This window comes from Strongylocentrotus purpuratus, unplaced genomic scaffold (genome assembly GCF_000002235.5).
Source record: "Strongylocentrotus purpuratus isolate Spur 01 unplaced genomic scaffold, Spur_5.0 spur5_scaffold_6, whole genome shotgun sequence".
Lineage (NCBI taxonomy): Eukaryota > Metazoa > Echinodermata > Echinoidea > Camarodonta > Strongylocentrotidae > Strongylocentrotus > Strongylocentrotus purpuratus.
The window spans coordinates 44,091,179-44,104,877 of NW_022145612.1; the positions used below are offsets into that span (position 1 = coordinate 44,091,179).

A 13,699-nucleotide genomic window follows, 5' to 3' on the forward strand; every position below is an offset into this window, starting at 1 on the left:
GTAAGTTAATCGTCAACTGCATTTTTTTGAATAAAATGTGTTCACCAGGCTCAGTATTATGTAAAAGCATAATTACATTATTATCTTGATCAAAGGAGACACGAACGAACAAGTATTATGTAATAAAGGCCTATTCATGTTATATTCAGCAAAAGAATATATGATCTTGTATTGTACTTTCCATTATACTCGATCTAATTATTATGATTTGTTTGATATGATATGGATCATGGCTGCGGTGAGTGTAATTTGTTTATTAAATGCCTCCAGGTATAAGAATGTCAGACTTTTGGTTAGGTTATACCGTTCCGCCACCAGACTTCAAATTTTTGACAAATGCATGTAAATATTAAACATCGGTTCACCGTTTCGTATGAACAGGACGTGTCATTCTTCAAACGTGCTAATAAAAATAGAAGTCGGGCAGTTTATACCTGACGCCATTCAAACGGCGACACGAAGTCGGAACCCTGCACCTCATTGGGGATTTGGACATTCTCTCTTTCCTTCGGTATCTAGCCTAGAATTCAGACTAGAAATCGGATTTAATTCACTCCAAACTCTGCTCAAGGATATACCACACAAAATCTAAATGCTCTTGATTAATTGATTACGATGATAATCATTAAGATGATATTGGAAGCCGTTTTTTTAATTCAAATGACTTAAAAACACGATCAGCTGCATGATTCTTAAAACTGGAATTTTCATCGAAAAGAAATACCGGTACTATCGAAAGTATCAATGTTTGTTACCGCTTTCGATATTCTTTTTTGTTTTCAGTCTCAAAATAGAAAAGGAAAGAAATATTCACCTCAGAGAGGGGGCTCATAACCAGAAGATTGGTATGTCACTGATAACATTGACACAGTCTCGCTTTACATTGAATTCCTCCAGCTGTGAAACTGTTGATCGGGGGCAAGCTTTTAGTACCTGCATCATACCCCCCTTGCCCATCGCGGGCTGGCGCCGGACTGGCTGAGAGCTGCGTGCCCAGACAAGGTGGCGGCAGTGCATGCCGAGCATTATTTTTTCTAGTTGAACCGTACTAACTCGGTATGTTCCGCGGGGATATGACATCAATATTATAAAACGTTGTATATTTAGCGTTATGATGGAGCCAGCGGCGCTTAGAGGCATGATCCCTCGCCTGTGTGTCGGGGGAAATGACCATGACTTCTTGTATCCCCGCAAGATGTCGCCAGCTAAATGCCTATAGATCTGTTTTATCGGAGGCTTTATCGTTCTTGTCTCTGTATGGTTTATATCTTCTTCTATATTTTGACACGTTGATGTTCATCCTAGGGTTCTATAAACAAATTAAATCATAACTGAAAATCAATTCACCGAACTTTCATTTCTTTTCTTTTTTCATTTTTCTTTTTATAAATCTGACGAACTTAAAACATGTTTGCCTAAAAATGCATCGATTTAATTTAGTGCTAGATTGGTTTGATATAACAATGGGATCTTCCTTTCATTTTGGGGGAAGTGGCTTTGATCGGATGAGCATGATATTTGCTCTTTGTACATTCTTATGATATATAAATCATTTGAATTATGCGATATAATGTAGTTCGATTCCCCCTTTTATACACCGATTGGCCGAATCTATACGATGAAAAGCAAAAAACAAAAACGATTAATCTTTAGTAATAGGATTTGTTTGTATAAGCTGCCTGTAACTATTCGAAAGCAAAAGATAGTAATTGGATAGTTTTCACAACTCCTGAACATACTTAAAAGTAAGATATACAATTTCGTTTGTTGACGCGTGCATAAAAAAGGTGCACTTGAATTCGATACAAAAATGGCGGAAATTTGAAGTCTCGTGATGTTTCAAGTGTTAATTCCTCTTGAATACAACTTGTATAAAACAAACGGGGAAAAGAGCTTACTTCAATTTTCAGAGCTGGAAATATGGTGGTGCTTTTCCTTCTTTTCTTTTGGTACTTAAAATTGTCGACTGTTTGAAGCACAATCATGATCGTTTTGTTGTTCAAAATAAATAATCCATCTTGTCAAACCTTTCAAAGAAAAAGTTTCTTTCGGGTATTTATTGCAAAAAAACACAATAAAATTGCGTCTTTTGGAAGGAAACAGTGCCTCTATGTAAAGAGGAGATTGAGACGGTGTTAAATTATAAAAGCCAGCGATTATATTAACCTATTCATCGTGTAGAAGGTAACTGAAATACCTAAAATGCTATCAATGGCGGAAGCTTTCATCAAGAAATGAAATTTAACAACTTATTTTGAAATCCGATTCGTTGTGAGAGGATTCTCACGTATAAAAGTATAATAATGAGGTAATTATTCGCGTGGTGAAAGGCCTGAGTTTGAAACTTAAAGAACATTGTAAATAAACGACACTGAAATTGCGAACTTTCTTCGTTTTTATCTGTTTTTCAACTTTTCATTTGATATATTTCATGCACTTTTTTTGTTCACCACAAGGCAAGACATATTTAGAATTATATCACGACCTTTTAAATATGTTCTCGTGTTAGTTGATAATGTTTCACGGATTTCCAGCCGAGGTTACGTGACCTTAATCATATTATTAAACAATTATTTATCCAGTTTATAGTAATTACAGTAATTATATCTAAAAGCACTTATTTCAAAAAAGCCCCACGCTTAGCCAAAGTAGTTTCGAATTCAACAAACTGCTGATGTCCAAAAGCCAAAGACAATTATGCACGTGACTGAGGACGGAAGACATGTTTCACTTTTGAAAGTAGAAATTGAAAGGATTTCCCTTTTGAAAGATATAAATGAATAAAAAGTTAATCGGCTATTAGATATTGTGGCTGAAATTGCTCCTATTGCATGTATTTAGGAGAGTTTTTGATGAGTTTAATATTATTGTCCAGTTTTAAAAGTTGAGTCAGGAAGTGGAAGAAAAAAATCTTAATTGTCCTTCATCCGACATTAAAACTCCCATTAGAATGTGATAGCTCAATTTTAGTAAGTTTAGTAAGTATTTGAACTTCTAATTTAGAGTAGAATTCTTGTAACAGATCTTTGACCATTGAATAAAGAGTGGAATTCTAGGGACAGTAAAATAACGGTCAACATGACCACGATATTTTGAGTGATTCGATCACGTAGGGACAAACATTCCCGGACGGACAGCGGACAGAACACGACGACGGCGAAGCAGACAGAAAACGAAATTCAAACCTCCCGGATGTACGTCTAGCCGACTTGAAATCAATACGCATCGTCAAAGGTATACAATAAAAGTTATTAGATACCAACGGGCGCCGTTTTATGAAGACCACTATAACCTCCCATTGCTTCCTGCAAACTTGTTTACAAGCTCTTTTATTTTAGCGAGATCGGATGATTGTTTTTTAAATATATTGTAACGATATTTTTGACAATTCTCCCTGTCCTTTGTGGTATGTTATACAAGTGAATCAACATTACTGATTCTTAATTGAAATACGTTGAAACAAAATGCAAAGTTGATTCGCTATGGATATTTTATTATCGTAATAGTGTGCCCCGATGTGCAAAATTAAATTTCTGGAGTTAAATAAATTATAGCGACCTTTCTTTTGATAATTTAGTTGCAGACAAGGTTATCATTATCACTTCATTTTTTCTTCATTACGTGCTCCTTAATGTATTGTTCGATGAAAAAAAAAACGTACATTTTATTTATCATCCAGCGGAGTAGTCTAACTGCCTGCATGTCTCGAAAAAATGACACTTCAAGTCGTGATGTCTACATAGAGGGTACTTGGATGAGAGAGTTACCCAGAAGTCCTTGTTCTTTATACCGTGCAGGGTGGTAGGAACAAGAGATCGGGAAGTAGTTTTTTCTACCCCAAATTATATATTTTTTAATGTTAGAATCACATATTCTGTCTATTCTGTTTCTAAAACGACGATTAATTTTCAGAATAAATATGTTACTATGTTCTATTTTCGAATATCATATTTAATTGGGGTTGGGTTTTTGTTGATGGTCACCGTAAAGTGTTAAAGAACGGGATTAATTGATTTTTGGTTTGATTGTTTGTTTGTTTTTGTGTGTGTTTAACTGTTTATTTCTCTGCTTTCTTTCCTTCTTCTTGTTTTTGCTCTCTCGTGATTCCATCTTGACCTCAGTAATCAAAATACTACCCATATCTTGAAGGTGTGTTTCTATTTCCTGTGACGAATGTCTGGATCTGGTAGGATGTACTAAAGACAGGAAATATCGGATCTAAATCATCCCTTTAACCTCTTCCTCAATACTTCCTTCAGAATGTCAAATACGTAATCAAAATACCCTTTAAAAGTCTCCGGATCTGCTCTATACTTATAGTGGTTAAATATAGAAGGTACCAGAAGTTCAAATATATTTCTTAGACCTGTAATGACTTGAATGTTTCAATGCAATTCAATTATTAATAATAATAATAGCTAGTTCTTATATAGCGCTTTTCAGGACCGAAGGCCCTCTCAAAGCGCTTTACAGATATATTATTAAATTAAATGTTTACGTAATATATAAGGCAAGATAAACGGGCATAGAAAGTGACTGATTGTGTACATTTAGATTAAGAAAACAACAGAATTACTTCGCTTCAATAACTTATTGAAATCTATTCAATTTTGGGGTGATTTGAATATCATTCGCGTGTAAACCACATGATAAACTTTTTTTCTTCAACTATCAAGTATCGACGGACAGAAATGAAAGAAAATGCGTTGTTATTCAAGGTAATTCCTTCTCCTAATCGACACAATCTTCCCTTTGGAACGAACGGCGCGAACAATTATCACCTGAAATATGCTATTATCTGGTTTTAAACCTGTTTATTGTGAGCGATAAGATATGTGTAGTACAGTGACAGGAAGGTTGCTACCCATCACTGCCATCACATGTATGTCAATCGCTGCTTGAGACTCACCTCACTTTACCTCGCTTCAGACATCGCGGCGCCACCTCCTTAGTCTACCTTCAGACCCTACTACAATCATCCTTTATGTTTTATCGGGAATTATCGCGAAAATGTTTATCTAGTGACACATTTCTCTATGGATTCACATAATGGTAGTCGAGTAAGTGAATCTTAGTTGAATTTCGATTTTGAGAATTAATGGGTCAAGCCGAGTGTTGGTAATTAATTATCGGCGAAGTCTTGATGAAGACTGGAGACAGTCTGGCGCCAGTGGCACTGATTGGAAAGCAAAGGAAACCATTCACACGTTGATGGTATCCTGTCTCTTTCGGTCTATCTATCTATACCTGGTTTATTCATAAATAGACTGTTCATATCATTACAAAGTCAATGATTTGACCATGGTTTAATACACAGTCTTTCTAGACTTTGTTTTTGCATATTTACCTGTTGTTTTTCGATACGTTTGTTTTAAAATGTTAAAACTTTGAGGCTGGTTATCAATATAAATTAAGAAAAACTGATTTATGGCACGATTCTTATTGTAATTATACTATTAATTTTTGTTTTTAAATGTGTCGGTGAAATGAATATCTTAATTTATCAAAGTGATAACCATCTATGATCAACAGTCTGTTATTCAACTTGGCCAACCGTCAACAGAGAAATCGCTATGGATGAGTTATAACAATCCATTGATTATCTGTCTGTTTCTTAACTTTTTTTCCTTCTCCAGAATAAGTTTTTCATATCTGTAACCAATCCTACGATTCAGACTTTTCAATTTTACAAATCCGATTCCAAAAACAAATTCGATATAAATTTCAATAATCAGGTCTGGGTGACTACCTCCCTCCCTCCCGGCAGTTCCGACTTTTTATAGAGCTCAAGTCAACAACAAACAGAAATCAACAACGATTCTCACTTTACTTCTTGTTTTGAACATTGACCTCTTTTTATATTTGAATACATGTATTCTGAAATTATTTTAGAAGAAAATTATTCTCTTGGACGTCTGTGAGCAGACTATTTTGAAGGAACAACATGAAATACCTATCAAAAAGCACTTGACGGGAGGACAACCCGCCACAAAGCGCACTTGTGTGTATGTATTTATTTTCATCGTTCCCCTGCCCGCCTGTCTCGCGCTCGTTCATTTCACCAGATGGAATCGTGGAGCCAGTGTCGCGTAGATTTGTGTGGTACGGGTCAAAATGTGTCCGGCCTGTTGATAAGAGTGCGCTTGGGTGGGAAAATCGCCAGACACCGTGATACAGGTATCATAAAGGTGTATTTAAAACAAGGGTTTTCCATCGTTCACCTCCGAGAATTAAAATAAATGTTTAGATTCTGTTTTCGGACGTTATTCTAAGTAATGCACCTCAGGTTAGATGCTCAATTTAATGTTGAATATCCTTGCTATTCCATTTTTCGGCTACATAACTTAAAACATTGACAATTACAATCTTCAGGATCTAGGTTTAAAGTAGTTATTCAAATTTCTTTCATGGAATAAGTAGATCTACTAAAAATCTAACAAAGCAATGATAAATATACAAATTTTCGTAATGGAAGAGCAGTGGGTGATGAAAACGTGTTACAGAACAGGCGCAGGTAATACAAGGACGCTTTTTACACGGAGCGCACGATTTACGGTGACTGCGGGCGGCGCCGTGTCGCATATTGATTCTCGACTGGCGACACCTCGGCGCCAGCTGGCTATTGTGAATATTTCTCAAATAATCCAGGTGTACCAGCACAAAGTGAGCCCCGCATGGGACACTCAAAGGTAACATTATGTTTCTCGTTGCGTTCAATGTGTACTCTCGTATTGGCTCAAAAGATTTGAGTCACTGGTGATTATTACCCTACAAATACATTACTCGCAGTCTGTTTTTTTTTTCTTCGTAAAAACTAAAATGAAAGGCGAGACTATTTTGGCTTTGTAATTTATCACAAAGAAATGCTTGTTTAGAAAGGGCAGAGAGGGAAGAAATTAAGAGCGAAATATATTTCTGGTAAAATTCATGAGGAAGGGAATAATCATTACCGTTTATTACCTGAGAAACTACTAATAGATACAATTTAGAAGTGCATGTTTTTTCCCTTTCATTTCTTTCTATTACCAGGGGAACAACATTTTACATTCTTATTCAACTCCCATTCTTTATGGGAGTGTGATTCTGAATGACATTGTCTAGCTTTATCTATAAATCTTCTTTAATGGCCTAATCTTTCAAGGTGCTCTATAAATTTGTAATGTGTAATTAGAGCACCAACTCAGATATGGGCCTACATCCTGGATCTTTCATTCAAATCAGTATTGTATAGTCTGCAATGTTTTTATCTTTTAGTACGTTTACCACCTCAATTTAAGGGGTAATCAATGGTGAAGTTTGAAATCGTGTTCTCCTATTTAATCTATACCCTGTCCAAAGACAAAGATCCGGCATATTCTGATGACAAGGTGCAACGTTTTAGTCGTGAAGAATGAACAATGCTCAGTCAGTAACTCTCTATCAAGGATGTGTTACAGGAACATATTCTGTATTATGAAGATAATGCATGTTTCGGCTCTTAAACAACGAAAAAAAAAGATTCCACAGGTTATTCCCCTAAAAATTTCTTTGTCGGGGATTGTAAACAGTTTAAACTTACAACATACACAGTTTAAACAGCTGAAACCACCTCCAGTTAAAATTCTACCAAGAGCAGTTTAGAGGATCACCTTAAAAATACCAAGACAAAGTATATACAAAGAAATGATCTCCGTGAAGCTCTTTGTTCGGCGATCACTCTTGGCCATCGTGATAATAATTTTGTAAAACGCCCTTTGCGTGGTATTTTCATGGGGGTGTTTGTTCCCTTGTCCTATTCATTCAACACTAATCCCTCTGTCCATGATCAGACACCTGCCACTCAGTGGGGTCAATTAAAATCTTGATTACCTCCTTGAAATCATTAGTCTCTAATCTCATACTAATCCCCAATATTGGGGAACAATAATTGGTACAGACTCAACAGTGAAGTACATGCATTTACCTTGAAAAGAATGTTCCGGGATGGGGTATATTCGTTAGACAATCGGAGATACAGGAACAGCACAGATTGTATAAAACAAAGCCACTTTGGGTTTGCGTCACCTGTCCTTGTACACAAAACAACCTAATTTCATGAAAAGAACAGGATCTCAATTTCGACATGATTATAGAAACTTTCCCTACACTCTATCAGTATAAAAAAAGAGGACATACCTGAAATGACAAAGGTCCATTATTATTACCTTGAAATGTAAAAGAAACAGTGAGCGTACGGAGCTCTTAAATAAGTTAAAATCACCTATGGAATGTGATGACAAACAAAAGTGATTGGGGTGTGACTACCTGCTAATCATTTATCGTGCATGGTGAACTTTGAAAGGTATTGTGGTGTTTATCATTGAGTGCCATCGTTGCTCGACGTCGAAAGTATTATTTTTGTACTGTAATTGTAAAAAAAAAGTCTCAACCCAAGTTCAATCTAAGAAACCAATAACAAATCCCATGCGTGGAATTACCTTGCGAACGCTACGAGAAACCAAAGCTAAATATTCGGGCTCAAACGAGGATCCATGTGTTGAAACTAACACATCCTCTGGGAATGCGTCGCGGGCTTCCGTCGTTTATCTAGCGGTGGGAGGGGCATGTTGTCATGGTGACGTGGCGCCACTCGGTCGGGGGATCTCCACCGATAGGCAATCATGTTTGGTTATCCTGTTTACAATGTACACAGCACCAACAGTAGTGACAGGAAAACTACAATTTCGCTAGACCTTATCTTCCCTTTTTTCTTTCCCCTGCACTCAATTGAAAAATGCGTGTAACAAAAGTCATTTGTAGGCTGGTATGTCTAAATTTCATTGTCGAATCCTACATTAGGAGCTTTGAATTTGAAAACAAATTACCTGTGTGTACGAGTGTTGGCGTGTCAAATGTAGAAAACGGCCTGAGAAATAAAAATGGGAAATTCGATTATGTGCAATATTAACTGTTACAAGAATGTCCTTACCATGCTAAAACTTACGCGAAAATACTCTTCATAATCAAGGACGAACATTTAAAGGGAGGCACTTTTATAAACATGCTAAGCGTTCTAAATAGCGTTTTTAATATTTATTTTTTAAAAGGTTATTGCTGTTTTGTCATAATGTCTAACTATGCGCTAATTAACTTTTCTATCGGACAAGTTAGTGAAAGCCTAAAGTGTGAAATGTTGAAGCAATATTAAATTGAAAGTTTTCTTTTTTTCACTTCATGAATTAGAGAGGGGAGAAATATACGATGACTGACATTGTCTGCCTTCGGAATTCTTTACGGCTGTCATCTCTGCTTGACTGGAGCTGACAATATTTCGTGAAGGATGGTTGATTAGAAAGAGAGAGATATTTTTTAATGGGAAACGAGGAGAAAGAAGGAAAAAAACAGAAATTGGATGGTTGATAATGTGAAGAAAAGAGCCAAGCCAATCACCTGCCTACAATGCTAGCATTGCTCACATGTGACGACTAATAAGCGCTGCCTTTGTGGAGGCCAGTCAGGTGTTTGAGCTTTATCAGGTTAATAATTCATGAGGCGTAGGGTAGCGATCTAGCAGACGACTGACTGAATGGGGCTCAGCTCGGCCACTCAGACACAGTGGCGCCGCCCTGCAAGGTGGGTCTTTTCTTCACTACCCCAGCCTGTATGCGCAGGTGCTTTGTGGCCCGCACCAGGCTGGAGCCAACGAATTTTCTTCTTATTGTTTCCGCGGCTGAAGGCATGACAAACAAGACTCCCTTTTTAACACTTTAGGGGTTGGCTAACAATATTTTTAAAAAGACATTGTCATAGAGAAGGGGAGAGGAGGGAAAATTACTATTGGGAACAATTACTTGATATGTGTATGTGGGTAACTAAAAAGCGAGGCAAGCCGAATGGCATTAGCATGTACATGCTCTCGCGAAATAATGCTGTGTTTTTCTTCCTATTTTTAATCTAATCTGGTAGTATACCTTTTGTTTGCAACCATTGTATTTCCGTAGTAGTACATCAATTGACTTTCCGCTACTAGACTTTTCCACTTGGTTGGTTATAAGCTGTTATGTTTCATCATCGCAACTAAAATCGTACAAACGAGTTTTTTTTCTTCTCAAGAGCTGATTGTCGATGTTAACACACAGCTTTTGATCTTGATCCTCTTTTCTCGACGATAAGACAACTCGACTGTTATAATAAGGTGTTTGAAGGAGATAGTGTCATCTTGCATGAATGACCTCATTCAAAATAGCTTCCTCGATCTCAAGAGGGGTGGGACACAGAGAAAGGAGTTGAGCATCTTGCGCTGATGACCGGGAGAAGTGATCACCTCCGCCTTTTAATAGTACCGCTGAATGGCTTTTGTCCCTCTCTTGTTCTCGAGGACAAAACCCCAGACTTCGTGTCTCTGCCCTCGTTTTGCGCTCCGCCAATCCTTCTCAATCTGTCCTCAAGTCACCGGCGCGACAACAACTTCACTCCGCTCTCTCTCCCTCTGCTCTGAGCTCTGCTCTGTATTTATCTTGTCTCCTGTCCAACAAGAGCCGCCCATTAGAGTAAGCTCACGACATTCATGTGGGTTTTTCTCTTCATCTTTTCTTTTGGATTTGAAGCTGTGGATTTTTACTTGAGGCTCCAAGGAAGTGTTACTTCGACTATATCTCTCTTCTTCGGAATATACCACCAATTGGAAGCAGTTGTTCTACCTTTAGTTCAACTTCTATATTTTTATCGTGCAGTGTTGAACAACTTAACACCTCACCAGCTCATCACAGTATTAGATTAATTAGGATTAACATTTCAAATGACTTGAGGAACATTATTCTTCAGAGTTCATCGACCGTTCCAGTTTTGAAATTCATTTTCAACAGCTCTATTCGCAGCTTATGCAGTGACCAGTGCTGACCTGGAGAGAAACATTATTATGTTATCAGTTTGACATTTACCTGTGCAATTACAGAAACATCGTCACATGTGATTGTGATTTTGGCTTCAAATGAGTGGAATTTTTTCTGAAACATTTCGTGTGCATGACTTTGGAGACGCTTGTCGGCACCCGTCAGTGGTATGGTGATGAAGTATCATTACCTCCAATACAGGCGGCGTTTGCATGCCTCAGGTACGGCAGCTTTCTATCTCTCTCTCTCTCTCTCCCTCTCTACTTCGCCGTGTCGGACTCGGACGCGCGACTAATCGAACGCCAATTCAGTCTTTTCTGAATTTTTAATTGAAACGTGGTCATTTAATTGCAGGATTTTGAGAATGATCCCCTATAATGTTTATGCTTTAACATTTTTTTGTTGTATTTTCTAGTGTAGGTCGAGGTTTGTGTGTTTATTTTATCTTATTTTCATTGAGGACTGTGCTGCCTAAAGGCTTAACTTTTCATTGATTCATTGGAAATGATTTATGATTTTACATGTAGAGTAAAGCATATATATTTATTAAGTCGAATGTTTTGACATGAAATGGATTATGTGTCAATTAGATCTTTAATCAGTGTTTTTGATATTTATATCTCCACAGTTGACATTGATGGAAACCCCAAAGGCATGACGCAAGCGATCCTGGCAGATGGTAATGACCCCATATCTCCCAGCCCGGAGAATGGTTACCATAGCAACAGCTCCACCATCGAGGACAGCGATGGAGATGACAAGGGAAGCTTCATGGGCGACGAAGAGGACGACGACGAGGTCGAGATGGACAAGAGTACGAGCGATGGAGACAAGGATGATGGGGTGGATGACTTAGAACCAGATAAAGAGTTCCACCGGAAGAATGGAATGCATCATCTCCATCCCCATCCCCCTCCTCACCCTCATCACCCTCATCAGTTCAGGAATGGAGAGATGGGAGGAGACGGTGGTGTCATCAACCTGGAGGATTACATGAACCGCAGCGACACTGCAATCATCTATCCTGAACCTGTAGAAGACATGGACGGAGTCAATGGCGATACAGATGACCCTGATACTCCTGGTAGGTTTCAAACCATATTTCCCCCCCTCTAAAATAAGGGAGTAGGGGATGAACTGATCTGGATCAGCCTTTTTGGGGGGTTTTCCAGACCAGTCAGCCCCCCTCCCTCAGACCATCATAGACCTTGGCAGTGAACTTTTTACTAAGTCGGACACATTATTTAGAGACAGAAATCAAAGCAACATCCTTATGTGAACGTGTTCAAAGTTATGATACATCTCAAAAAGAAAGTGAAACTAGATATCTCTTTTGGCTGTGTTCATGCAAACTTTATTGTTGTTCTGTCTTGCCCCCTTCCCCCTCTCACCCTCTTTGTGAATGATTCCTCACGTTCTGCTGGGATTTTGAGGGATAGATTATTGCTTGATTACACTCATCTCCAGCATCCTTAGGTTAGACATGAGATCAGTATCAGTAGGTGGATGGGATCAGTACACGAAGTACCTTAACCCCCACAAAGAGATCAAGTTCGCACTAATCCTCCTGTTCCTTCACAAGGGAGGAGTTCACATTGACATAAATTGTTATGAACTTGAGAAACATAAGTCCATTCATATTTTCATTTCAAAGTGTTTTGTTAGCCTAAGGTCTTCTTTCCTGTTCAGCACTCCCCCTTTTTTTTAACACAAATTTGAAGAATGTTAAGGCTGACTCATAATGAACAGCAAAACATAAAAGTTTTTTCATATGATGTAGGGGTTGGAGGGATAATAAGAGAGCTTTGTCTAACTCTGCTTTAAAAAAATCAACTACAAATTATTTTGGAATTTCTCTTCCATCTCAAATTCTCATCAATCAGAATGTGCAGTGATTTTTGTGTGAACACATCCAAAACAAGATGCTCTGAATAGACAAAGCAGTAGACTAGCGAGGCTACCCGTTGCACACAATCGGTCTTATCTCAATTACTGCTGCACATCAAGAAACAAAGAAACAGAATATATCATAATGGCCTCGAACATAGTCACCAAAAGGATCAAGGGAAGGGATAAAAAGTGTCGTGTGACAGATGGAGAAGGGAGGCCAGCAACAATTTCATTTTTTTTGTAATAACATGTACAAATAGGGGCTAAGTGGCGAGTTCCTGTCATTTTGTATGTAGAATTATTGCATTTGAGGGATTAAGGGTGGCTGACAGATGTGCATGACAGATGAAAAATGAGAATGTTCCCTTGCTAGTACCTGGAAATGGGTATTTGTGACATGATTGGTAATTAGATAACAATAAATGACAGTGAACATGATGATGATGATGATATAGTTTCTCACTTTTGCTGAGTTTGATGGGGATATCAGACTAATAAATCATAGTTTCCCCTGATCAATAACTTTTGTTCTGTTCATTGCTTGAATAGTTAAGTGCCAGTTCAATAAAAAAAGGGGGGAATTCAAAAGAGAATTGCATGTTTGTGTATGATGCACTTTTAATAGATATCATCCTGTATTTTCCACTTCTGTGAGTCTGAACAATTAGTTGATTGGTTGATTAATATTTTTTTACATCAAAATCCCATTCTTTTCCCTTTTTAAATCATATTTGTTATAATTGAAACTACTGGGTGATATGCAGTTGAGATGTATTGTTTATTACTCTAATGTAAGCGAAAGCAATCGAAAGGTGAATACCCATTATCCCCAGGCACTTGAACAACTTTGAATAAGGTGAAACAAATATTTTATATACAGATTTTAAGTCAAGTGGGTATAAAAGTGAAAGTGCTATTACCATTTTATTAGTAATAAAGGCATTTTGATAGGTCTCTGT

The 13,699-nt window shown here is 37.6% G+C and overlaps 1 protein-coding gene across 4 annotated transcripts in view; it reads left to right on the plus strand.

The window, feature by feature from the left end:
- The window catches only part of LOC594820 (zinc finger E-box-binding homeobox 2), a 33,305-nt gene that overhangs the window by 12,540 nt on the left and 7,066 nt on the right, over positions 1-13,699 (plus strand). For 3 of the 4 annotated variants that reach the window (XM_031000358.1, XM_011670584.2, XM_794244.4), the window contains exon 2: positions 11,479-11,934. In XM_031000358.1, coding sequence (XP_030856218.1) covers positions 11,479-11,934 — 456 coding nt within the window. Of the gene's footprint in view, positions 1-10,145; positions 11,072-11,478; positions 11,935-13,699 lie in introns of those variants that run through there. The other variant, XM_011670582.2, reaches the window with a different exon arrangement.